Source organism: Pipistrellus kuhlii, unplaced genomic scaffold (genome assembly GCF_014108245.1).
Source record: "Pipistrellus kuhlii isolate mPipKuh1 unplaced genomic scaffold, mPipKuh1.p scaffold_m20_p_3, whole genome shotgun sequence".
Classification (NCBI taxonomy): Eukaryota; Metazoa; Chordata; class Mammalia; order Chiroptera; family Vespertilionidae; genus Pipistrellus; species Pipistrellus kuhlii.
In genome coordinates, this window is record NW_023425529.1 from 111,955,857 (window position 1) to 111,981,847 (window position 25,991).

General features: G+C 42.9%; 1 protein-coding gene across 2 annotated transcripts in view; it reads left to right on the forward strand.

The window, feature by feature from the left end:
* Positions 1-25,991, forward strand: part of ENOX1 (ecto-NOX disulfide-thiol exchanger 1) — a 552,525-nt gene that overhangs the window by 414,949 nt on the left and 111,585 nt on the right. For both annotated transcript variants that reach the window (XM_045588672.1, XM_036457780.2), the window contains 2 exons: positions 20,433-20,539; positions 24,164-24,281. In XM_045588672.1, coding sequence (XP_045444628.1) covers positions 20,433-20,539; positions 24,164-24,281 — 225 coding nt within the window. The remainder of the gene's footprint in view (positions 1-20,432; positions 20,540-24,163; positions 24,282-25,991) is intronic.

The window sequence follows — 25,991 nt, forward strand, 5'->3', positions numbered from 1 at the left end:
CTCAGAACACCCAGCCCGGCCACCAGGTGGGCCCACCACAGCCCACACCACACCTGTGGGCTGTCCGCCCCTCACATGTCCGCCTAGTGCTGACCGTAGAAAGAGACTCTGAACACATTGCCCCTGGGCTCTGTTTAGGAAGAAGGTACCGTCAGAAAACTCTTCCTCAGGATCCTTTATTTGAGGTGAGCTTTTGACTGTCAACTGGGGCAACTCAGGAGCAGAGACTTTTCTGCTGTATTATTTATTTATTTATTTTTTTGGTCCTTTCTTCATTTGGAAAGCAAATTGCCTTAACTACTTAATGCTGGTGATTTTTCATGTCTGTGTCCTAAATTGATGAAGGAGTGTAAATGGGGCTTTCTCCTAGAACAATAGTCAGGGTAATTGCCCAAGGCTCTATTAAAAAAAAGGGCGTATATTTTTATGGGCAGTCTGTCTGTGTCTGTAGTTAACGTCACCGCAGCATAATGCATCACAGCTGCCGATGTTCCCTCGCTGGTAAAAGCCACTGAATGGCACAGTGACAATGCCGTGCTCCGTGCTCCGTTCCCCGTTCCACACCAGATGCAGGGTCCCACACTTGGGGGTGACCGTGATTTACATATTCATTCTGGGATTGTGCTGTTGTCAGTGATATAATGTGCCAAAGTGCCTAGCACCTCTCTCATCCGTGTTAACCCAAGAGATAATATATTATATCTGTTAGCATGGGAATAGAAAGAGGCAAGAAAAAACAGGATCTTATGTGTAGAAGTGTTTTATATAACTTTGTTGTCAAAAGACCATTTTTTTGTGGCAGTGTAAAACATTATCTAAGAAACTCCCAAACATAAACTCTGATAAGTGGCCAAATTTCCAATGTGAGGCCAACCTGGGAGATCTAACTTTTTACCTATTCTGCCTCCTACAGGCCACTATCAGACAAACTTCCCCACATTAACCAGTCATGAGGAATGCCCTTTACCCTCCTGTGAATGCCCAGCAATCCTGAAGTTAGGGCCACTAGGGGTAGGATAAAGAACACTAATATTGATACCACCTTTCAAAGGAGGGAAGCAAAGAATGGATTAGTGGGTAGAGGAAGGGAAGGGTGAATTAGTAATGGAGAAAAGGGAGAGAGGGAAAAGCCACACAGTTCTAATAATGTGATTCCTGATTCCTGTAAAATTAAGGCAAAAAGCCAAATGCCCGAGCAATAGATGATCACTGGCATCCATTCTAAATAAATTCTCATTTCTATGCAGTTTTCAGCCCTGCCCCAGGGGCAAGACTGAACCCTTAACTCTTAACAATGAAGACCAAGGTAGCCGCATATTGGAAAAGGGGATACATTTAGTTTTCTTTGTCAATATCTGTTGAAAGAAGCACTCATTAAAACAAGGTTTCAATTGTGGCTGGGAGGATACGATGTGCCTGCCTAACATGATACACATATAAGCTGGCCTAGGCTTGAAACCACTGAGTGCCAGACAAAGAAGGCTAGTGTGTAAGGATCCAAACCTCCGCATTTCATTACTGAGAAAAGTCAAATTGGGAAACAAGGTTGCTATCTGCAGCAGAAATGGAGAATGGCCAGGTGCTCAGCCTTCCTGACAGGGCTGAGCACCCGGCAACAGGCCTTTCCCCTGGAGCCTGCACCTGTAGGTGCAGGTGGAGGACCAAGGGGCAATGCGTGTCTCTCCAGGCCGGCTGCTACATCCCTGGCAGAGGAGAACATGGAGGGCGATAGCAAGGCCAGGAGTGCTGGAGGTAAATCCCACTTCATGGGAACCACAGGAGTGGAGATGACTCTCATAGACACCTCTAAAGTGCCTCAACTGGAAAATGTCAAATATTGGCTTCTTGATTTTAATCTTCAAACCTGTTCTTCTGGGTTTTCCATCCCATTTTTATAAAATCTTGAGCCAAAATTTTGTAATTTGTACATCCGTCATCTCCCCCCACGAACCCCACATCTGGGCCATCAGGAAGTCCTGATGCTTCCCATTTCAAATAGGCCCACTTTTCTCCATTTTAACTGCCATCACTCCAGTGCAGACTGCCCAGGCACAACGATAGCCTGGTGTGTCAGTTAGGTACTGTGTCAACCTGTGAGGAACGGAAAACCAGACCCAACTTTATCTTAAATAAATGGAGGTTTCCTTGTCACACAGAGTAAAATCCAGATTTTGGTATTTGTCAGTACCAGTTCAGAAGGCTGTCAAGCCTGAGTTTCTATGATATGATTGGCTTTTCCTAGATGGTTGTCTAAGATGACTGCTACTGCTCCTGCCATTTTATTATATATATATATATATATATATATATATATATATATATATATATGAATTTAAAAACTTTAGATCAAGAAAGCAATCCTTGCCCAAAGATCCTCAGCAGACTCATATTTAACTGCAGAATTGTTACATGTGGACTTGATCACCTTCAAAGAAAATGGAAAATATCCTACTTTGGCTAGACCCTTTGAGCTCCAGAATAAAATTGAGTTCTCACAGTAAGGAAGAAGGGAACAATGGCTAATGGAAGCACATGTTGCAATTTCTGCCATATATGTAGGGTGGACAAAAGTAGGTTTACTGTTATGAGTACATGAAACAGACTTATTCTTCTACTAGAGGCACAGTGCATGAAAATTCATGCACTGGAGGGGGGTGGTCCCTCAGCCCAGCCTGCCCCCTCTCACAGAGTGGGATCCCTCAGGGGTGGGTGTCAACCAGGTGATCAGGGGGAGGTGGCACCTCCATCACACCTTTGCTGCTGCCACTGCTTACCTGAGCCTCATGTGGTCCTGGGCAGCTGGGCAGCCTCCATCTGAGGCTTGCCTGCGCCTTAGGCATCTGCTGGGCAACCAACTTCCTAGGCTTGCCTGTACTTCAGATCAGCCCTAGGTGGCTGGGCAGCTGACATCTGAGGCTTGCCTGCACCTTGGACTGGCCCTGGGCAGCTGGGGGGCTGAGGGTGGGTCCAGCCATACCACTCGTCTTCCATCCCTTCTGGCAGGGCTGAACAGACTGGGGGACTCTGGCAGGGCTGAGGAAACTGAGTGCCACCATCTTGTGGCTCTGGGTGCTGCCATCTTTGTGATGATGTGATGGTCAATTTGCATATTATCTCTTTATTAGATAGGATATATTTTTTTCCATAGGAACAACTATAAACCAACTTTCACCTACCCCTGTAGTTCCTCCCTTTCCACTTTTATCCCATTTCAGGCTAGTTTTTACACATTATCCTATATAATAAAAGCCTAATATGCAAATTGACTGAATGGCAGAACAACCAGTGGAATGACTGGTCACTATGATGCACACTGATCATCAAAGGGTAGAAGTTCAATGCAGGAGCTGCCCCCATTCCACAGGCCCCAGACCAGGCAAGGCAGGTGCCAACAGGGACCCCCAATCACCCTGCTGGTTGCCCCACAGATTGGCCCTGTTCACTGGCTAGGCCTAGGGACCCTTCCCATGCACAAATTTTGTGCACCGGGCCTCTAATATGATATATTGCATATCATATCTTCCTCACTGAAATCCCTGTGTAACTTCCCCTTTCATTTTAATAGTCTCTCTCCCTAACTTAAAAAGCTCTTCATGCCTGCTCTTCCACGTCAGTCTTCCCTGACTCACTCTGCATCATCCTTCCTGCTGAGCCCTTCAGAGCTACCTCCCACCTTGGAGCCTTTGCACATCTGTTCCCTCTGCTGATGTGCTCTTCCCCCCACCCTTTGCATGCTTGAATCCTTCTCCGTTAGGTCTGATCCACCCTCTTCTACTAGGTTCACCATCACTGCATCTTATTAGGTCCCTTGGAGCATTTATCAAAATGTGTGATGATTTAGTGATATGTCTGCTTTTCATTATTTTAACAAGCATCACAAAGGAAATCCCATCACATGGGTAATGAGGTTTCAACATGCATGTGTAATCAAGCAAATCATGAAAAGAGCTAGCTAGCTATGTTTTCATTGGAAATTGCTATACTTTATTAAACACTTGCTAGCAGGCTAGGGAATATGAAAAGAATCGGGGTGGAAGAGTCAACAAAAATTTTATTTTTACATAGTCCCAATTGTAACTAACTGTCCAACAACCTTCACATTTCCCATACCCTTATTACTATTTGGGAGATCACACTTAGCCCTGTAATTTGATTCTGGGAAGTACTTCAGCAGCCAGCAGATATCAACAGAGATTACAGACATTCTAGCTGATCTTGACAACCTCAGTGCTGGCTGAGGGGAACTCATTCCAACCATGGAGTGCCTGAGCAGCCCTCCTGTGAGTCCTTGATAGCCAAGACATCAAGGATGACTTGAAGATGGGAGATACCTTAGATGTGAGCCTGAGCTGGAATGAAGCCTGTGAGATGGAACAGGAAGATCACGTGTCTCACTGAGCCACCTCAGGATGTTTCATTCTCTTCTGTGTGCTGTTGTAAAGCTGATTGCTGCCCAGATGCAAAGGTGAACCAAGTCCTGGCATTCATCATAAAAATATCAGCAGTAACCTGGTAAACTCTAGGTAGATGCTCATTTCATTATTCTTTGAATTGCTATACTTTGGAAATTGCTATACTTTACCAGACACTTGCTAGCAGGATAGGAGATATGAGGAGAATTGGAGTGAAAGAGTCAACAAAAAAATTCATGTATATATGATTTCAGAGAAGAAGGGAGAGAGAGATAGAAACATCAATGATGAAAGAGAATCATTGATTGGCTGCTTTTGGGCATGTGCCCTTGATTGGAATCGAATCCAGGGCCCATCAGTCCGCAGGCTAATGCTCTATCCATAGAGCCAAACCAGCTAGGGAAATCATCCTTTGAATTTTAAATATTTCTCATGTCATAACTGGTGGAGTTCTGTTTATTTGTCTCAACCATATTTTTTGCTTTCTCCAGCTTGTCTCCCTTTGGTATCCATGCCTAGTGTTGCTTTTAAAACAATAACTGCTTTGTTCACAGTGACTTACATATTGTATTTCCCCAAAACAGAACCAGTCATACTCCCCTTTATCTGCATTATATTCCTGGCAAACAGCATAGGAATCACACTTTGTTTTTCTCATTTAGAATTAGGTTAGGATTTTAAGCACCAAAATGCAGGAATGGCACCTCAGCTTTCTCCATGGTGGCGGGAAAGCTCCTGGTTATTCAGAAGTAGCCCCAAGCACTCCCTCCATGTAAAGATCCCTAGTGTCAGTGCTCTTCTCCATCAGGAAGGCAATCGCTCCATCAGAAAGCCAAAAGTGTCGGGAAATTGTTCTGAAGTGGTTTGGAAGCAGGTATACTGATGAACTAGCTTATGACAGTAAGTGTGGCTGGCCTGGTGTCCTGAAGGGAGAGTCACTTAGCAACTCCCAGGAAACGTCAGGTACATTGCAAAGCTCCAGGCACAGTAAATAAACATGTGGTCCCTATATAGATTTTTGCTTGAAATAGCCAATGAGTTGAGCAGGAAAAGGGAATTTCACTAAGTGCTAGCCCATTAAGCTGAATTAGATGCCCCATTCTCCTTTTCTTGCTTGTCCTCTTTGTCCTTGTTTACCCATTTGAGTAAGTGGAATTTGCTCAAAGAGGAGAAGATTAAAAGCCATTAATAATAACATAAATTTTAAAACATGATTTACTTCATCAAAGCTCAGCAGTTTCCTTCTAGCTGTGTTGGTGTTATGTTCTACCAACATTTGTTTAAATTCGAACCTTTTTTTTTTTCATATCTCTGGCCTTCATCACAGGATCAGCTATTAAATATAATCAAACAGACATTGTTTCCATCTGAACTTTGGATTAACACATCTAAGGGCAGCAACTGAACCTGACCAAGATTTTGGGGGAGGATAGCCTCCATTCACTGCTGTTTGGGACCATTTTTTCACTTCTGACCATGGATGTGCAGTTATCAAAGATGTTAGATGAGGACATCATCTGTCCTGGTGGGGGGCTGTCTCTTCCTTCCTGTGCCAGCTGGGTAGCTCTCATTTGCTAGATATATAAGAAGGAGAAAAAAATTCCAGCAAATATGAATCATCTTATTCATATGCGATCGTATCCTTATATCGTCCTTGTCTCACATTTATGTCATTTCTTAAACTGTCCACCGGCAGAAACTTCCTCACGCCTCCCAACTGAGAGACTTCTGGGTTTGGATTTTCTTCGCTTTTTTTTTTAATATATATTTTATTGATTTTTACAGAGAGGAAGTGAGAGAGACAGAGAGCTAGAAACGTCGTTGAGACCAGCTGCCTCTTGCACACCCCCTACTGGGGATGTGCCCACAACCAACGTACATGCCCCTCACTGGAATTGAACCCGGGACCCTTCAGTCCGCAGACCGACGCTCTACCACTGAGCCAAACCAGTTTCGGCAGATTTTCTTCGCTTTAAAAAAATGCATGCTCTGACCCCAAATTACATAATGAGATTATTATTACATACCATTTGTTACTTGTGAAATAAAACAGATCTCCAGTGGAAAGAGTCCCCTGTTTCTGTGGGTCCCTTTCTTAAGCAGAATTAAACCCCTGGTAATTCAAAGTACAATGTTGAAAATGAGTTTTAAAATTTCACAGACTATAGATTATTCAAATATTCTTAAAACAACACCTAATTCGAATATGGCTTGTAATAAAATTGTTTCTCTTTATTCTACAAAAAAACGTATGCTTCCCAGGAACTCCTCATAGGCCTGCCCACTTTCAGCTTTTCAGTTACAAGCAAAGCTCATAATTTTAAAGCTCTGGGAGAAGTTGTTTATAAAGTTCAGGAAGCATGTACCACAGCATTCAATTATTAATATGCATGTCAAGATGATCAATTGTGCATGCCTTGTTACAACACACACATCTAATGAAAGCTTGAATACTCCGTGATATTCCCACTTTGGTACTTTGCCAACATGCTTCCTGGCGAGGGAGGAAAGAGAAGGAAGCAAAGTGAGAAAAAGGCAAACGGGAAAGCAGATGGCAGTGGAGGGAGGTTTATTAATATTAATTTAAAAATACATGCCATAAACATAATGAACAGAATGGGAAGTAGAATGCCAGAGCTGGAGGAGACCTGAGGCACCCATTGGCTCCAACCCCAGAGACTGGAACTGAGGCTCAGGGAGCAGACAGGATAGGCCTTGGTCTTTGGAAATTTGTGGGCAGATTAGAATGCAAGACTGTTGGCTCCTTGAATAGTTTGCTTTCTACTACCAGGTGTTTTTTTCATTAAAAAAAATTACCAGAAGCCTGGGGCAGGGGCAGAGCAGAGATGGGCTAGAAGGGTCCATGGGGGAAAAGGGGGAATATATGTAATACTTTCAACAATAAATATTTTTTTTAAAATCAAGTTTACATCTATCCAAATTAAAAATAAATAAATAGAAGTGACCAGAGGAGGATATTCTCCCTATAAATGCATAGTTTCCAGAAAGTGTGCTTACATCACACTGCTGTCTGGTTAGGAAATGGAGCATTTGCCTCTAGTCCTCCCCCTCCTCCCCAGGCCAGAATTCAGCCCAGCTTCTCTCACACTTCCTCCTTTCATAATAGATCTTTTCTGCCCATTATGACTCAAGACCATCTCCCTTTCTCTTGAGTTCTGCAGCACCTGTTAATGCTATCTATTTGAGCATTTGGTTATTTTCAAAGCATAGGTTTTTGTTTATTGGTGGTTTTTCTTTCCTCTAGCAAGATTTCAGGCCTAGCCAAAACTAGTTTGGCTCAGTGGGTAGAGCGTCGGCCTGCAGACTGAAAGGTCCCGGGTTTGATTCCGTTCAAGGGCATGTACCTGGGTTGCAGGCACATCCCCGGTAGGAGGTGTGCAAGAGGCAGCTGATCGATGATTCTCTCTCATCGATGTTTCTAACTCTCTATCCCTCTCCTTTCCTCTCTGTAAAAAATCAATAAAATTAAAAAAATAAAAGATCTCAGGCCTAATACTGAGAGGCCTTTTACTGTTCCAGTTTCCCACCTGACCACACCACTCCCAGGCCTCACATAATTCTGGTAAAGCACCTTATACAAATACTGGTTGTCAATCAAATATCAAAGATGGAAATGACATGATATTTAAATTGAGCTGGAGCTTAATAACTACAAAACAAATTCTAAATATTTGTGCTAATATACCATTCCCCCTAAATTAGAATATGTAGGATATACTTTAGTTGATAATTTTAAAGTAGTGGTATTACACTACTGTTATTAATATTATTTTAACCTGGAGACTGGGAAGGTTAGAACCATCATGTGAATTTGTTTTATACATTTATCATAGTAATTGGCATCCGTTTCATCTTAGGTCTTGAAAATAGCAAATAGTGCCCTAACCAGTTTGGTTCAGTAGATAGAGTGACTGCCTACAGACTGAAAAATCCCAGGTTAGATTCCAGTCAAGGGCATGTACCTTGGTTGCTGGCACTTACCCAGTAGGAGGTGTACAGGAGACAGCTGATCGATGTTTCTCTCTCATTGATGTTTCTAACTCTCTGTCCCTCTCCCTACCTCTCTGTAAAAATCAATAAAAAATATATTTAAAAATTCAATAAAATATATTTAAAAAGAAAATAGCGAATAGCAGAGAGACTTATTAGGCATGAAGAAATCCCAGACCTAATCCCAGCTCCATCATCAATTAGCCAGGTGACTTTAGAAAAGTTTCCTCATCTTTTTCAGTGAAAGGGTTTGACTAAACAGTTCCCTGAGTTTCATTCCCATTCTGAAAATTCTACAGCCCTCCCTCATCCCATCAATGACTTCAATCCTTTAATATCTCTGAATATCTAAACACAAATATGGGCTAGGACCTAGCCATGATGTCAGATGCTCCGAACTAATCACAGACCAGAGGCTCAGATACTGCTCCACGCCCACGTTCCCTTTCTGCCTTGCCGTGGAGGTTGTGCCTGCTGACGGCACTGTGAATTTTACGTCCCCACAGCATGTGGGGCACCCCTGGTGCGGCACACTGGCCAGAAGTCTTGTCAGAGAGGCCACATCTAGCACTGCCCATCCCCTCCATCTCACCCTCATCTCTTTGCTTGACTAAAGTCATAAAAGCCTCAGGTGTTTGAGTGAATGATGAAACTCACCCACAAATATTTATTGGGCTCCTGTTCAGTGTCAGGTAGTGCACCGAGTACAGCGGTGAAATGTGAGGGCTTTCTGATCTCCGTGTGCACCATGACCCTCCTTCCGGGCAGATTGGTGTCCTGGGCCACATTTCTTCTGCCTAAAAAGGTCTTTCTGGATTCGCTTACTTCTGAGGAACATTTTGGCTGAACATTTTATTCCTGCCAGGGGAAATTTGGCTCCTCTGTCCCTACTGTGGAAAAAGAACTTTATGAATTGTTAAAATGCTTTCCCATGTCTGTGGTCATCATGGTGATCCTCCATTCATCCATGGGGGGAAAAAGCCCTTAACTGCGTTAGCAACGTGGCAGGTTTTCTATTTCTCCTGGAAATCATACTTATAGCAATGTCTTAAGTGCAGGAAGCATACTATTTAGTAAAAATACCTCTTTGCTCTCAGGGAAAAGATGTCCAGAGAAAATAGTTTTTGTGAAAACTTCCAAATCAAGGACCAGCATAGCATTTCCTGTCGCACAGGGCACCCCGGCGGCCAGTGCGAGGGGTGAGGTGGGGGTGGGGGGCTGCCAGGGCTGCTTTGAGTCTTTTTGGTATCTCCTTTCACTCTCACTGAAAATATAGAAACCGAGCCCATTAATACCACTGTTAACATTAACTTCTGAACATTCTTTTACTGATAGCAAAATATGAGAGAGAAATGAAGTCTTAGTCTAGACAAATAGAGAATTGTAGAAGGCTAGAGTTCGAGAACTAGCATAATATGTGCTGAGAGAAGCATAATCATTCAGGAAAGATATAACTTTGGGAGCTAAAGCTGGAAACCCTAACACGTTGATATGAAGAAAAAGACACTGTATTGGGGAAGTGTGTGAGTGTGTGTGTGTGTGTGTGTGTGAGAGAGAGAGAGAGAGAGAGAGAGTATGTATGAGTGTGTGAGTGTGTGTGTGTGTGTGTGTGTGAGAGAGAGAGAGAGAGTATGTATGAGTGTGTGTGTGTGTGTGTGTGTGTGTGAGAGAGAGAGAGAGAGAGAGAGAGAGTATGTATGAGTGTGTGAGTGTGTGTGTGTGTGTGAGAGAGAGAGAGAATGTATGAGTGTGTGAGTGTGTGTATGTGTGTGTGTGTGTGAGAGAGAGAGAGTATGTATGAGTGTGTGAGTGTGTGTGTGTGTGTGTGTGTGTGTGTGTGTGAGAGAGAGAGAGAGAGAGAGAGAGAGAGAGAATGTATGAGTGTGTGAGAGAATGTGAGTGTGTGTGTGTGTGTGTGTGTGTGTGTGTGTGTGCATATGCTTAGACTCTAGCTGCTGGGGAGGGGTATGGAGGGCTCTGAGGAAATAGCCTCTGCGCTGCTTTGGAAAGAACCCACAAAGTGTTTTTAAAGCCAGGATGCTTTCACGCTAGATCTGAGGGAAGGTGAGGCGTCTGTCCACTTACTTTCAGGCAGACATGACATGCTTCTGATTCTCCGTGCAGCTGAAACAGAGCACAGCTCAGACAGGAGACGTCTATGCCCAGAGAGAAGGGTGAGAGGAGCCACAGATGAGGGACACACTGCCTGAGTAGGGAGACACCTTCTCTAGAAGGTGGTTGTGACCCTCAAAGCCAAAAATATTCACCGTCTTCCTTGGCTGAACATTTGCTGACCCCGCTCTGCAGGATCACAGAGCTGGAAGGACATTCGGGCTTATCCCGCCCGTCCCAGTGCCTGGGGTCCCAACAGGGGAGGCTCTTCAGGCAGCACAGCCACTCAGAGGTGGAGCTACTATGACTTGACCAGCACCGGAGTCCTGATTCTCTGCTCTCACAGGCAAGAGTGCCACCCTGCCGGCATTCCTGGGCCCCACCTCATTAGTTTCCTCTTGCTGAGGCTTATTATTTACAACAGTGATGAAGAAAAAAAGGGCAGGATGGGTTTTAGATTAAAGTGTGTGCTCAGGGTCCTCAGTGCACTTTTGGGGAGGGAGCTCCATCCTAACATGAAATGTTTTGGCTTCTTGGCGAGGACACAGTTCCATTTCCCTTAACCTCTCGGCCTCTCCTGCTCCTTTGGCATCTCCCCGGCTCCCCTACCGCACTTCCTGAGCTGTGATCAGCCATGTGCAGGTTACCCCACCCAGAAATGTGCGTTCCTATGAAGCCTTTTGTAAGCTCCTCAGGCATGAAGTGAAGGCAAATTATCATTCATTTTTATAGAAAAATTGTGAGGGTTCTGAGACCCCCAAAATAACCTACCAAATCATATTAAATGCACTGAATTACATCCAGTCTTATGCTTAGGCTTTTCTTATTATATCTTAGGACATGTCTTGCTAAGGGACACAACAATAAGCAAAATAAAGCACAGATGCTCGGACACTGCTCAAAGCTCTGGGGCTTGATGGATGCTCAGAGGCCGCATGTGGCTCCCAGGAGCTTGGCGGGCCTTTGGCGGCTGCTGGTGTGCGCTGCCTCCAGTGGTGGCGGCTGCAAAACAAATGCTGACTGTTGTTTTCACTTCATCAAAGCGAACATCCTATTCAGATTTCTTCCAGTGAGCAAAAACAGGCACTGATATTAAGTCTTTCATAAAAGTGAAGGGTCATAAAACAAACTTTCAAATAGCAGGGAATGCTGTATATGGCTGTGTGTTCCCCTGCCCCACCCCCACCCGCAGGACTGCAGGGACCAGCAATGGTTTTGGATCTTTTTATCCCCTTCTTAGCATTCAGTACAGTATCTGGCTCCGTATGCTTCTCAGCGCACAAAGACTTTGGCCTGTAGTATAAATGCATATACAAATGGTACAAAGGTACTGGACCTGTGGTTGCCAGAAGTGGAGGGTGGGATGGGGGAAGTGGATAATGGGGGCCAGAAGGTTTAAACTTGCAGTTATAAGATATGTAAGTCCCAGGGATGGAATGTGGTGATTGGTGTTGATAATACTGTCTTGTATATTTGAAAGTTGCTAAGAGAGTAGATCTTAACAGTTCTCATTACAATAAAAAAAAATGTTGTAACACTGCATAGTGATGAATGTTAACTAGGCTTTTAAAATTTATTTAATTTATTTAATTTTATTTTTTTGTTAATCCTTACCCAAAGATATTTTTCCCATTGCTTTTTTAGGGAGAGAGTGGAAGGGAGGGAGGGAGAGAGAGAGAAAAAAATCTATGTGAGAGAGATACATCAATTGGTTGCCTCCCACATGCACAGGGACCAGAGCTGGGGAATGAATCTGCAACCCAGTTATGGGCCCTTGATGGGAAATTGAACCTACATCCCCTCGGTATGTGGGCTGTCTAACACTCTAACCACTTAGCAACACCAGCCAGGCCTTTACTTGACTTCATATGGTTATCATTTTGCAATATATACGTATATCAAATCATGTTGTATACCTTAAACTTATACAATGTTACATGTCAATTGTATCTCAAGAAAGCTGGAAAAATGTATTTAAAAAAATAATCTGTTGGAACCTACCCCTAGAGTTTCTATTCAGTAAGTCGGGGGTTGAACATTCATAAAAGATGATGGTGATGCTGGTGCAGGAACCACACTTTGAAGACTACTCCTCCATCGTCAGGCTAGTTCCTAGCCCAGAAAATCCAAGTATAATAATTAGAAATAGCCAATTGCTACTAAGTAATCTTTTTAGCACATTAATGAACTTAGTGGCAACTCAGAGGAAAGCAGGACCACCATTTTGAGGGCCAAGAAGGAGAAGAAATGCTGGCCGGCATGGCTCAGTGATTGAGTTCTGACCTATGAACTAGGAGGTCAAGGTTGGATTCCCGACAGGGCACATGCCCCGGTTGCAGATTCAATCCCCAGTGACAGGTGTGTAGGAAGCAGCCAATCCATGATTCTCTCTCATCACTGATGCTTCTTTCTCTCCCTTTCCCTTCCTTTCTGAAATCAATAAAAATATATTTTTTAAAAAAGGAGAAGAAATGCCTAGAAACCCCTTCTTGGCAAATAATCACTCTTAGCAAAGAGTCAACTACTGATAAAAGGGGATCTAGTGAGTCTGTGGACTTATTTCTATAATTCATAATGCACCTGCAAATATGGATAGCTCTGGTGCAGAGAGCTGGCTATCATGTAATTCATGCCTATTCTCATCTATCAGGAAGGCAAAAAATAAATATTTAATAACCCATTATTGACAAGAGATAGGAAAATAATTTGAAAAACACTTAGTAGCTATAAAATTAGAGTGTAGTTTAGCTCTCAAAAATTAAAAATTCAAATATTCTTCTACCCTTCCCACTCTAAGAATTTCTTATAAAAATTTTATGTAAGACTTTGGCCAGTGTTGATCAATGGTTGAGTGTTGACCTATGAATCAGGAAGTCACAGTTTGATTCCCTGTCAAGACACATTCCCAGGTTTTGAGTTCAATCCCCAGTAGGGAGTGTACAAAAGGCAGCCAGTCAATGATTCTCTCTCATCATTGATGTTTCTGTCTCTCTCTCCCTCTCCCTTTTTCTCTGATATCAATAAAAATATATAAGTTTTTAAAAATGTATGTAAGAATGTCAGGATATCTGTCTGAGGATGTTCACTGCAGTCTTGTTAATGTATATCTGGATAGATTTTCATAATATGTGAAGTGAAAAAAAACAAGGTTTAGCAAAGTGTATATTATATTAGCACTTTTGTATAAGTGAAAAAAGAGGTTACACATAGGAAACTATGCAGTGTACACTCTGCTTACTGTTTCCTCTGTATGGGTGTGCTGGAATCTGTACATTACCTTTAAAGAAAAAAATGGGGAGAGGGGCACTCAGGAAAATAGACTTTGATTTTCATTTTATTTCTTTTTCTTATATATCTGTGTTACTTTAATTAGCCCATAAGGATAATCTAGGCAGGGGGATTTATTGAATTTAAAAAGCCTAATAAAGGCAATATGTTGTAAAAAAAAATACAAAAACAAAAACAAAACACACACACACACACAAACAAATAAACAAACAAAACTATTAAAATGATAACATTCTCATAGATTTCTGTTTTGTCATTTTACAAAATATTTGAATATATGCATTCATAAGGGGATCAACAGTTCCCCTTATGAAATGTACTGGAATTTATACAGAGTTTGAAAAGTCACTGTATATCTTAATTTATTTGAACAACATGACCATTTCTGGCTTGCTTGATAGTTGCAAAAACATCCTATTTCTTTTTTTATAATTTGATCAGCATGTTTTTCTTTCCCCATCCCTTTCCCCAGAAGAACCAGATCTCTGTTCTCACAGAATCAGGACTTCAGAAATGCCTGCTGCTGGCTTCGGGGGTGAGGCAGCTGTAATGGAGTCATGGGGTCACGCAATGTTCTTTTTATTCATCTCAGGACAAAACCCCAGAACGCCCTTTTCCCTTCTCAACTTGAAATTCCAGTCAATGCCTCCTTAATGTATGGGTTTGGCCATATTAATTCTCTGTGTCCTGGGCTTCCTGCCAGACAGACGGCCTGCCTGAGTGAGCGAGCAGAAACCTCTCCGGGATCACTCCTAGCAACTTCCTCCTAACTATGTCCCTGTCGTGTTTAATGCTCACTGCCCCTCCCTCTGGCTTCATCGTGCTCCTCTGGGTGTCCTGAGAGCCCAAATCACTTACTACATTCCTCCCATTATAATTATTCAATTCAGGGCCAAGGCTCATCAGTCCCACCCAGCTTTGAGTATTTAAAAACAACAATAACAAGCTAGGGTGGCAGAGGTCTCCTATTTCATTTGTTATATGCCTTTGAAAATTTCTTATGAGCTACTCAGAGAGGATTTGGGGGAAAAAATGTTATCCCTTACAGGAAAATGACATTTCCTCTGAACCCCACAGACTTAAGGCTCTATCGTGAGCCCGGATGGCATTAAAACCAAAAACTAAGCCTGGAGATCTGTTCCAGGTGCTCTGTTCAGACAGGCCTGCTGCTGGGGAGGACTTAATCAGTTTCTCCAGATATTTGGGGCACTAAGTGGATTTAAGGCTCTTTCACAGCTGGAACAAACAATGCAGAATGCGCCGGAACCGTGAGAAGGAATGCAGCAAGAGGGACGTGAAGGAGAAAGGGCCCTGTTAGTGTTCGTTGGGGGAACCTAACCTATCTCTTCCGCTGCTTCCAATGCTTTCTGTCCAGAGCTCAGAGTTCAAGAGGGCTTCCCAGAAACCTGAGGTTCAGGAAGCTTGTCTATAATAAATTGTCCTGATTCTGGGTCAATGGATGCCCTGCCCTTCCCTGAGAAGACTGAAGACAACTTCTTCTCAAGACCATTTACAAAGTCCTCTTTCAAGTAAGGAGTATGCTCCGAACTCAGCAGATGTCCAAGCATTTGGGGGAAAGTACTGAAAAGGCTGTTAAATTGCTTGATCTTATAGATTATTCTTTTGAAATTTTGAAAACTATACACATGTGCATGTTATATGTGTGCATGTGGGTATCCATGTTTCCTCACTTACACAGGTATAAGATAAGTTAGTGAATAACCAACCACTAGTAGAGTGTTACCCTTATCAAACACGGAGCCATTAGCCTGGGGTCGCTCTAAGGCTGTGGTGGCCTATGTAAGCAAACCGAAATCCAAGCCTGTCAGGTGCCTGCAGGTTGAAACCTAAGGACTCTAAGCTATGGCCAACAAAGAATTTCCTTCCTTTTCTTCTGACTTTTCTCTATAAAAGTCTCTCCCCAGGTCCTGTTTCTGGAGCTTTCCTAACCACTTCCAGTTTGGCACTGCCAAATTTGAGTCAATTTTTGCTCAAATAAACTGTAAATTTTTAATATGCCCCAGTTTATCTTATAACAAGAGATTTGCAAAAAGGGGTGAACAACTTCATCACAGCTCTGTTTTTATCTTCCCCTTCTGTTCATTGATACCTACTGGATATATATGAGGGACTATATTATGACATCTATGACTGACATTTAAGCATATTTCTGAAAAGTCTGGTAATTTTTTTAATGCTCCTCAAACAACCTAATTTGGGCAAAACACAGGTCAAACACAGAATTAAGGAAGAAAGATTCAAAAAGTATGAATTTAAATTTTCTGACTGATAATTCTTTCTGTTGATAATACTTCCAGAATGTTTAAGTGTACTAACTGATAGAGGCTCCTGTGGGCCTTTGGCCATCACTTTAGACCACTAGAGGTGGCAAAGGCACTGGTGGCAGGGGTGGGGGCGGAGGGGGAGAGAGAGATATGAATTTGTTCTGCTTGCATCACAATGTCATCCTGTCTACTACTTATCTCTTCTCTGGGCTTCTATGTAAAGTTTTAAATATCCCATTTAGTTAGGAACTGCTTTTAGCTTCATTGTATATAGAATGAGTGTAATAATTATACTGGAGAAGTAGAGAGTGGTAGTCAAATTTATGGAAATAAAATTTTGGTGTTCTCTGCTAGAGATAGTGAAGAGTGTATGGTCTTTACCTGTGACATCAATTGTAGTGGTCACCCCATTTATGGTCTTTAAAATATGCTGTCTTTGAGTCACATTCGTTAAGATATAGGCTCTGAGGTGGTTTTTCTCTAACGATGAATTTCTGCTGATATAAGCAGTTTTGCTGTGTCCTTTTGAGTTCCCAAGAGCTGTCATTTGCAAGACAAAAGTAACCAGGCCATAGAAATACTGTGAGGCTATGTTTTAAACCTAAGCTGAGTTACAGTTTTTGTTCTTTGAGGTTTTTGTTTGTTACGTGGGTGAGGGGGAAGTATAAAAATTAATAAGAAAAGAAATATAAACTTCATCACATTTAGTTTTGCTTTTAATTAAGTCCCCCATGAAAAGAATACAATTACATGAAATCGAGATATGCCCAGACAATTTAAGACTGTATCTCTTTGAATTCTGACTTTTTCCTGGACCCACAGTATGTATTTCAGGGCCATCTGAATCACCTTCAGGCCTCTCAAATTCAGCACGTCCAAGAGCAAATTCTTTATCTTCTTCTCAGACCTCCACCTGTGCTCAACCTCTGGGGCTCTGATGTACTTCCCAAGCTTGAGTCGTGCCGGTCTCCCTCTTCACCTCCCACACAGCAAGTCAGTCACACCGTGTCCTACGTTTTGCTCTGTCAAATGACTTCCTGCTTCTCCCTCCACTCCAGCGTTCCACCTTAATTCAAGCCTTCATCATTTCTCCCAAGCAAATTCTACTCAGATCTGCCATCTCTGGCCTGCAGTATGAAGTTCACAATCTGGCTTGGCATACCTGGTCCTTATTTATTTTCAGCCAGCATTAGCCCCCTCCCTGCCACCTATGTTCACACTAAGTCCTTTCACAGTGCCTTTAACTGGCAGTCCTGCTTCTCAGCTGAGCAGGTTTTGATTCACTGTTTAAGACTTGGCAAAAATATGGCTTTCTTTGGATGTGTCCCCTGACTCTACCTACCGAGTTAGTTACTGTGTACCCATAGATGTCATCCACCCCTCTCTTGCATCGGGTAATTATCTGCTTTTTCCCCAGAGAGATTTCTCTGTAATCTCATCAAGGGCAAGAGCATGTCTTAATCATATATTTCCAGCAATCAGTCAAATGCCTGGTAACCAGTAGGATCTCAGATATTTGTTGAATGAATTAATTAAATTTATGGCCCAGAATATGTGAATAGCATGCCCTAAGCAACTGAGGCACTTACCCTGAAACAGGGAATATCTGCAACAGGACTTGAGGGAAACATTCGGGGACCTACTTTTAACCTTGAACATGTGCAGTTTTTGGCCTTGAGTCTTTCTTCTAAATGCTTTCCCTACTGTACATCTCCAAGTGCATCATTACTAGTCTCTCTTAGCTTCCCTCCGCTCCACGCACATAAACTTACGAACACAATTTTCTGTCTAGTATTATCACCTTTATTAACAGTCTTCCCCGATCAATCGCAGAATTTTGGCCATCATGACCTAAATTTTCACCCTCGACCCTTACTGTGCCTTCCCCTCAGGCCTGGTTTCAGACACCACAGGTTTTATTCTTCTAACTGATTCCAACCAAAGAGCTATTAAAAACAAAGGGACCAGCCGAAACCGGTTTGGCTCAGTGATAGAGCCTAGGTCTGTGGACTGAAAGGTCCCAGGTTCGATTCCGGTCAAGGGCATGTACATTGGTTGCGGGCACATCCCCAGTGGGGGCTGTGCAGGAGGCAGCTGGTTGATGATTCTCTCTCATTGATGTTTCTAGCTATCTATCCCTCTCCCTTCCTCTCTGTGAAAAATCAATAAAATATATTAAAAAAACAAAAAACAAAGGGACCAGTTCTCGTTAAAAATTTCACAGTCAGCCCTCACTGGTTTGGCTCAGTGGATAAAGCATAGGCCTGCGGACTGAAGGGTCCCTGGTTCGATTCTGGTCAAGGGCACATGCTGGGTTGTGAGTTTGATCTCCAGTGGGGGTTGTACAGGAGGGAGCTGACCAATGATTCTCATCATTGATGTTTCTACTCTCTCTCCCTCTCCTTTCCTCTCTGAAAACCAATAAAAATATATTTTTAAAAAATCATCAGCTTCTGAACAGTCCCTTCTGACCACAGAATCTTAAAATAAATAAATCTCACAATCACTACCACCTTTATCCCTGCCAGATAATCTCATCTGACAGGGTTTTACCATGGCAGTTTGGGCTGACTACTCTATGCTGCTTTTGCAAAGGCAGCTTGAAGTCCCCTGTGAAACCCGCCTGCATGCAGACAAAACAGAAGAAAGCCAGGGCAGTGAGCGGCAGCCTTCTCCTCTGCCAGCGCTGCTACAGGGCAGCCCAGCCCTGGGCTTAGGTGATCAGGTGAAAGGCAACCTTCAGAGCAGCTCAGCCTGCCTAGCCTGGCAGCTCTCCTTCCTCCCGATGAGCTGAGGAGAGGGAAGCCCCTGGCACTAAAAAAGAGTGTGAGGTAAGCTGATGGCAGATCCTCCTGTTAAAATTAAGTGCAATAAAGCCATTGTGTGACATGATGATAAAGTTTGATAGAGAGGGAAGTTTGGAGTTGGAATATCTTGAGGTGGAAAACAGTAAACATAAAAGCCCCCATGAAAACTATCCATAGGTCCGGAAGTAGCTGCTTATTAGCATGAGGAGATATTTACAGCGTGGGACGTGAACGGAATCCGTTTGCTTTCTATGTTCTGTTAGACACTTGTTTATTTTGTGTGCTGATTTTTAAAATCGTGGCACCAGGTGTTGTTCTTCTGTGCAGATTATCCAGTCACTCTTTGACATTCTTTGGACACCTGGGAGATTTGGAAGAGCTTTGATGTCCTTTTTTATAATAGAGCCTTGGAAATCACTAAGGAAAAAGAAATGTTTGATAGAGGGCTAGCATCTATGAGAAGCTAATTTTAACTATCTCTTTCCTAACTTACTATGTAGAAGTTTATGTTTAATCATATGGTTCATTCAGTGCTATAATTCCCTTAATCCCATGCCTACTAAACCAATAACTATTTAATCAAGACTGAATCTGCAATTGCCTGGCCCCACCTGCAGCATCCACTATTAAGAGCCCATCCCTCTCTCTGCATGGCTTTGTTCACAACCCCTCCCTTGGCATTTACTGCTCCAATAGCACTGTGCCTGCAAGCCATGGGAGTTCTAAAAGAGGTCTAAGTGATAGAGTCAGAACTTCAAAGGGTTTGGGGAGCCACAGGAGGGGAGCCTTAAGAAAGTGAAACGTGGAATAACAGAGAACGGTATGTGGCCGTGACGAACCATGGAGGGAGCCATACAGTGTGAGAGTAAGGTCTGCGTGCCAGAGCTGCTGGCTGGGCGAGCCTTGGTCTCTCTCCCTGCCCAAGGGTTGGTGGGCTGGCTGCATTGGGTGCAACAGGGGAAGAAAAAGGAGCCAAGGAGTAAAAATGGCCTCATAGAGATTGAAGGGAGATGTGACACAACTACTCATTGCCCCAGCTTAGAACGTGGACCCAGTGATGTCTTCAGTGGGCTACATTTGACCCCTTGAGATAGAGGCCAGAAGAGAAAAGGATATATGTTTTGTTCTCCCTCATTCAGCCACTCCACCCCAACTTCATGTCTAAGCCCCCAACCAAGGCATCACATTGTCTGTATGCCAACCCCAGTGCCCAGGCAGTCTGTAGATATACCAAGTCCATTTGTACACAAGGTCAAGAATGCATGGAAGCCAGTTTCCCCTGGACTTTCCCCAGTCATATTTAGAATTTGTTTTAACCTAAAGTTATGGAGACAGACTTGAAGGGAGACATCCCAACCTTGCTAAAATGTAAGTACAAAAGGCACAAATTGGAAGGATATTGATGATGTTATTTCTACTGTGACATCATCCATAGACTCCTAGTGTCTTTGCTTTGCTTCCCTATAGTGATCACAACATAAATTACTTGTCTTGTTTGACTTCCTTGTTCACCAAAGTTGAGCAGATTGTGGCCGTTTTCAACGCTTCTACCAGACAAAAAGCTTGGGACCATTTCTCGAAAGCTCAGCGCAAGAACATAGACATTTGGCGAAAACATTCTGAGGTTGGTGATTTTATTATTACTTTTTAAACACCATCACACAGCTGGATTGGCAGAGCATAGTGTGGCTGCAGTCATTACGGTTTTTGTTACAGTGGGCAGTCTCTTGCCGTTGTCCTGTCTCCTTGTCACCCAAATCCAGCTCAGATTTGTTCCTGGCCCAGCCAAGAGCTGACCTCCTGCTTAGAGGACAGAGAGCTTTCCTCCCCTGCAGTGGGAGAGCAGAAAGTCTTCCATTCATAGCCAAGAACCCAGAAATAAACCAAGCCACTTTGCCTGGCCATTATGAAATAAAATACAACATAAAACAGAAAACCAGTTTTTAATAAATACAGAGTTTTTTTCCTCACTGTTCTGGTACGTGATGAGGACAGTTTGTTCTTTGGTCTAGAGTGGCAGGTATGCCTCTCACGCACATTTTCTCATCATGAGCAACGCCTCAGTCCCTGTGCTGGCCAGCAGGTGAAACCACACCTCTCTCTCCCAGAGCAAACTTCCTCGGGGGAGAGAGCGGCCAGGCTAGCCACCTCTGCCCTCTACAGCAATGCATGTGTGAATGTGAGTATTCACCCCAAGGAAAGAGTCCAGAACTTGACCTTCTTTGACACCTAGAAGGGCCAAAATGTGCCATTAGTCACTGGTCGTCCGGCTGCTAATTTTAACTCCACAGTGTAGTGTACGCTTTGAACCTGTAATTTAACAGTAAGTATACTGTCTTTGTTTGCTTATTCTTTCTTTTTTTTAAATGAGAGAATGTTTTTCATGTGGATGTCTCTCCATCTCTAGCATGTTGATATCAGAGTTCACTAAATGATATTCCCCTTTCAAAATCCCAAACTTATAGAAGGTAAGGTTTATTTATTTAATGATTTTGGTTCCCACTTGTAAAATAAGTGTTTTACATAGAGTTTGAAGAACCACAAAATACTGTGATATCAATCATTTGGGTAGCATTTTAAGTGCCCATTAACTAATGCTAAATTACAGTTGAATACCAATGGCACTAGATATAATATCCACATGAATAGCAAATGAATCCTTTATTATCACTGTTATTATGGTGAATGCCGATGACTTCACAATAATGGGACACTTAAAGTGCTAGTGCAATTTATTGTTAAGAAGGACTTTTTTTTTTCTTGCTCACAAATGCCTAAGAAGGTGATGGTGAGAGATGCAGTTCTGTTCCTCTGTTCAGGATTGTGAGTAAGGTGGAGGGGGGGTGGTTCTCTTTAACTTTTCAGGGGCCAGAAAAAACAAAGGATGCTTCCCTACTACTCTCCTAGACACTGAACCGAGACCCCAGTCAAGGTTGATTTTTCTGGAGGAAAGAGCCCTAGTTTATGATAAAATATACAAATTAAGACACAAATCAGAATCCATGAACTATGATTCAGATTTGGGAATAATCTATGAATTGTTTATTCTTTTCCTTCGTGTAAAAACCAAGCATGATTAAAAGATATATTAAGAAAAAGGCAAGGGGCATAATGCTGAAAAAAACCTGTGCATAAAAAGGCTGGCATTAGTAGTGAGTGTCAGCAAATATCGGTTACTGATTTACTTCACACTCAGTCCCCTCCCCCTGTTGGGGCCAGGGCTGTCCCCTCCATTGCGGAGCAGGATACTCAAGGCTCCAGCTTTGTTCCAGGGAAGCCTGCCTGCCTTGCTCCCTGCTGAGGGGCGAAAAGGATGCCATCCTGAAGTTGCCTGCAAAGGGCCTGTATGGCTCCCCGCCACTCCCGCCAGCTCTTTGGGTGTACTAGGAAATAGGATTCTAAATTACCTTTGATTTTCTCTCCGACATGTCGCTTAATTGATTAAGTACCAGTTGGTAATTTTACATTGTGGATGATTTCTCAGTTGCACATAAGCTTGATAATTGGCTTGATTTTTTCCACATTCCCATGTACAGCATCTGTTAATTATCTGCAACACCTTTGCAGATTTATTAGCGTGTGCTCCTGATTTACTGCTGAACCAGAGGCACCCTGTGGAAACACCCTCAGCTTGTTTTGTTTCCTCCCATTGTTTTCCTTTCTGCCACCCTCCCCGATAGAGCAGCTACTGTATGACAGCTTGTCATTAATGGTAGGGACTAAACAACAGGCTCTTTCAGCCTCATTTATTCTCTCCGCCTGGCTTTTCCTTGTTTTAAGTATTTTCAGGCCACCTCTTTGGGAATTGGCCTCTTTATCAGAAAAAATTAGCTGTCCACAACAGAAACGTCCACACTAATCACCTGTGACACCTGCCTCTGACACCCTGGTGTTGTTTAAGGCAGGATTGGCACCCCTTTCTTCTCGGTGGCATGTTCAGGCAAAGAGGCCTGGGCCGCCATTCTTCAGGACTACTTTGACATGTGTCCCAGGGACCTTGCCTCTGCTGATCCCCGCTCCCTGTCCTGTCCTCTGTGATGGTGATTCCCAGGGTTCAGAGTTAACCCTGCAGATACTGTCAGCAAGAAACACTTCCCTTCCCGTCATGCTGCGTACACATCTGTGAGCTAAGCAGGGAAGACAACTGAAACAACCTATAACACAGACTTATATGTGCACATTGATTGAATGGCCCTAGAACTATGCTTAAAGTCATGCCATCAGTATCTCATCATAGTTTAGCTTTATTGTTACTTAAAGGTTTATTATAAAGTGAAATTATTTTAACTATTTGACTTTATTTAGAGATTTCAATTTAAATGAGGTAAAAATATTCTGTAATCCTTTTTATAAGTTTCACATGCATGTTTGCATTCAAATAGCCTTTATTATTACTATTCTCCATTTATGTGTGAGTTGATAAAGGCTCAAAGAAATTAAATGCCTTGGCTGCAGTCACTCCTGTAATAGGTGGAAAGTGTAAGATATAATCCTAAGATCATAAAGTGATGCTAAAACAACCATCACAACAAAAACAATAAACTCTACATGATAATCTAAAACACCAGAAAAAGAAGACACCTGTTTTTATTTTGTCCTCCAACGTATTTTGAAATTTGACCATTTGGATATATGAATGGTGTGTGTGTGTGTGTGTGTGTGTGTGTGTGTGTGTGTGTGTGTGAGCACACAGGGCCACATGCTGCAGGAAGAATAATAGAGGTCTACATTTTCAACTTGGAAAACCATGTGCTTAACATGAGGCTAAGTATCTTACATGCATTCATTTATTTTATTCTCAAAAGTATGATCATTACAATATTTCAGTGAGGAAATTGAGGCTAAGGGAGATGAAGAAACATCCCAAGAGCTACCCAGTGGGTCAGTCGCAGACCAGGTCTTTTTAAGGTTTTCTTTCTTGTGTCCTAACCCTTAGCTAGAAGCCCCTCCTGCTAGGTGGATGTTATTACCTCCTTTTCTACAAATGTGGGAATTAAAACTTGAGGGATTGAATAATTTGCTGAAGAGCCCTTGCCTAGTCATTGGTGAGCAGGAATTATTCCAAGTCTGATACCAGATTCTGTCTTTTCACCCCCACCTTCTGTACCCCTCAGGGGGGTTTCCTAGAGCAGGTGGGGGCAGTGTTTGGAAGGGAAAAGCTGCAGGTTCTAGGTGCTCATGTGTCAGCCATAATACACTAAAAGACCATTGGGAGAGTGACTGACGTTCATGTACTCTTAACTTTCAGGAGCTCCGGAATGCTCAAAGCGAGCAACTCATGGGCATCCGCCGCGAAGAGGAGATGGAAATGTCAGATGATGAGAATTGTGACAGCCCAACCAAAAAAATGAGAGTCGATGAATCAGGTAATGCTGAAAACCGCCACAGCCCGTGAGGTATCTCAATGATCTTCCTAATCCCAGGTGGGGCATATATATTGGGAAATGAACACATAACTCACCTTTATTGAGTTAGACTAAACCTTCATCTCTGAGTGACTGTGTCTTTTATTAATAGAACATTACACTTCTTAGGAACATAATAATTTAAATTGTTCCAGTTGTTTCTTTATGAGTAGGTCCGGAGCCATTATACTTTTTTCAGGGATATTTGCCTGCTCCCATAAAAATCCTTTTCCATAATATGGTAGCCACCACCGAGGCTGAAATACAGATAAAATCTAGCTTCAGTCAGTGTCCTAACGTGCGAGTTGTTTAATCTCCGAGGAAGCTTTCTAGCCTCTGAAAGAGCTTGCTGGAAGCCAAAACCGGTTTGGCTCAGTGGTAGAGCATCCGTTTGCGGACTGAAAGAGCTTGCTGGAGAATTAGACTGCTCTCCAGTGAACTTTAGTTCACCTAACCTGCCGTCAGAGGGTTGGCCCACTTTGTGCCAAGGGAGGAGCATCACTCTTGAGCTGTAAAAAGGAGAGAAGCTCAGAATGAACCTGGTTCACATACTCTATCTCACCTGAGATGCTGATATAAATCTCTGCCCTTGAATTGTGTATATGTAGACCCTTGGACTTATAGAAGTAGGCCAGGGACATGGTCACTTCACATAGGGAACACCGAGGGGGACTGCTTGTCCAGGGGGAAGAGTGTGGTCTAAAGTTCCCGGGAAGAACCACAGTTGCCACAGTTGCCAAAAAAAGACAAATGAAGGTGTGACACAGATTTGATCTGTCTCCTCGTGTGTACCGCTGAATAAACACTCACCTGTCCCAAGCTTTTTAACAGGAAGATTCGGGTAACCAGAAACAGGTGACCTTTGCTAATTTGTTGGTAGAAGCCAAATCAAGTTCCCAAAAATGGCCATAATGTCAGGGTTGCAGAGTGGTACGTATGCCCTGTTTCTCCAGGCCTTTCAAGGAGAATCAGAGGCGTTAATGATGGTCACAAGGAAAGCTGCTTTGTCCAGGGCTAGCAGAGGGAGCTCAGGGTCCTTAATTAGTGGTTCTCAGAGTGTGGTCCTCAGTCCAGGAACACCAGCATCATCTAGGAACTTACTAGAAATGCACATGCTCAGGCCTTGCTCAACAGCTACTGAATCAGAAGCTCTCAAGGAGGTGGAGGTGGGAGCCAGCAATCTGTGATGTAAACCCTGCAAGGGAATTCTGATGCATGCTAACGTTTGAGACCACTGCCTTAAAATATTTTCTTTTTAGCCTCAAATCCCTCTTATTTATATCTTTCAGAAGTTTGGCATAAACGAAGCACCATGCCACTCTTTTCTGTAGTCTTTGTCTGAAAAATGAAGCTAGCATGTATGTGTCACTGCATGCCTCCCAGTAAGATGCTACAGATTTCTCAGGACTGCTTGGTTATTGGGTTTAAATTTGCTTGTTTGAGGAAACCATTTTCCTCATGGCATTTCTATTCTGCACACCTTCATTTATCAAAGGAAAAGAGTAAATTTTAGTGTGAGTTTCTTTTTTTAATATGTTTCATTGATTTTTTCAAGGAAGGGAGAGGGATAGAGAACTAGAAACATCAATGAGAGAGAAATATCAACCAGCTGCCTCCTGCACACACCCTACTGGGGATGTGCCCGCAGCCAAGGTACATGCCCTTGACTGG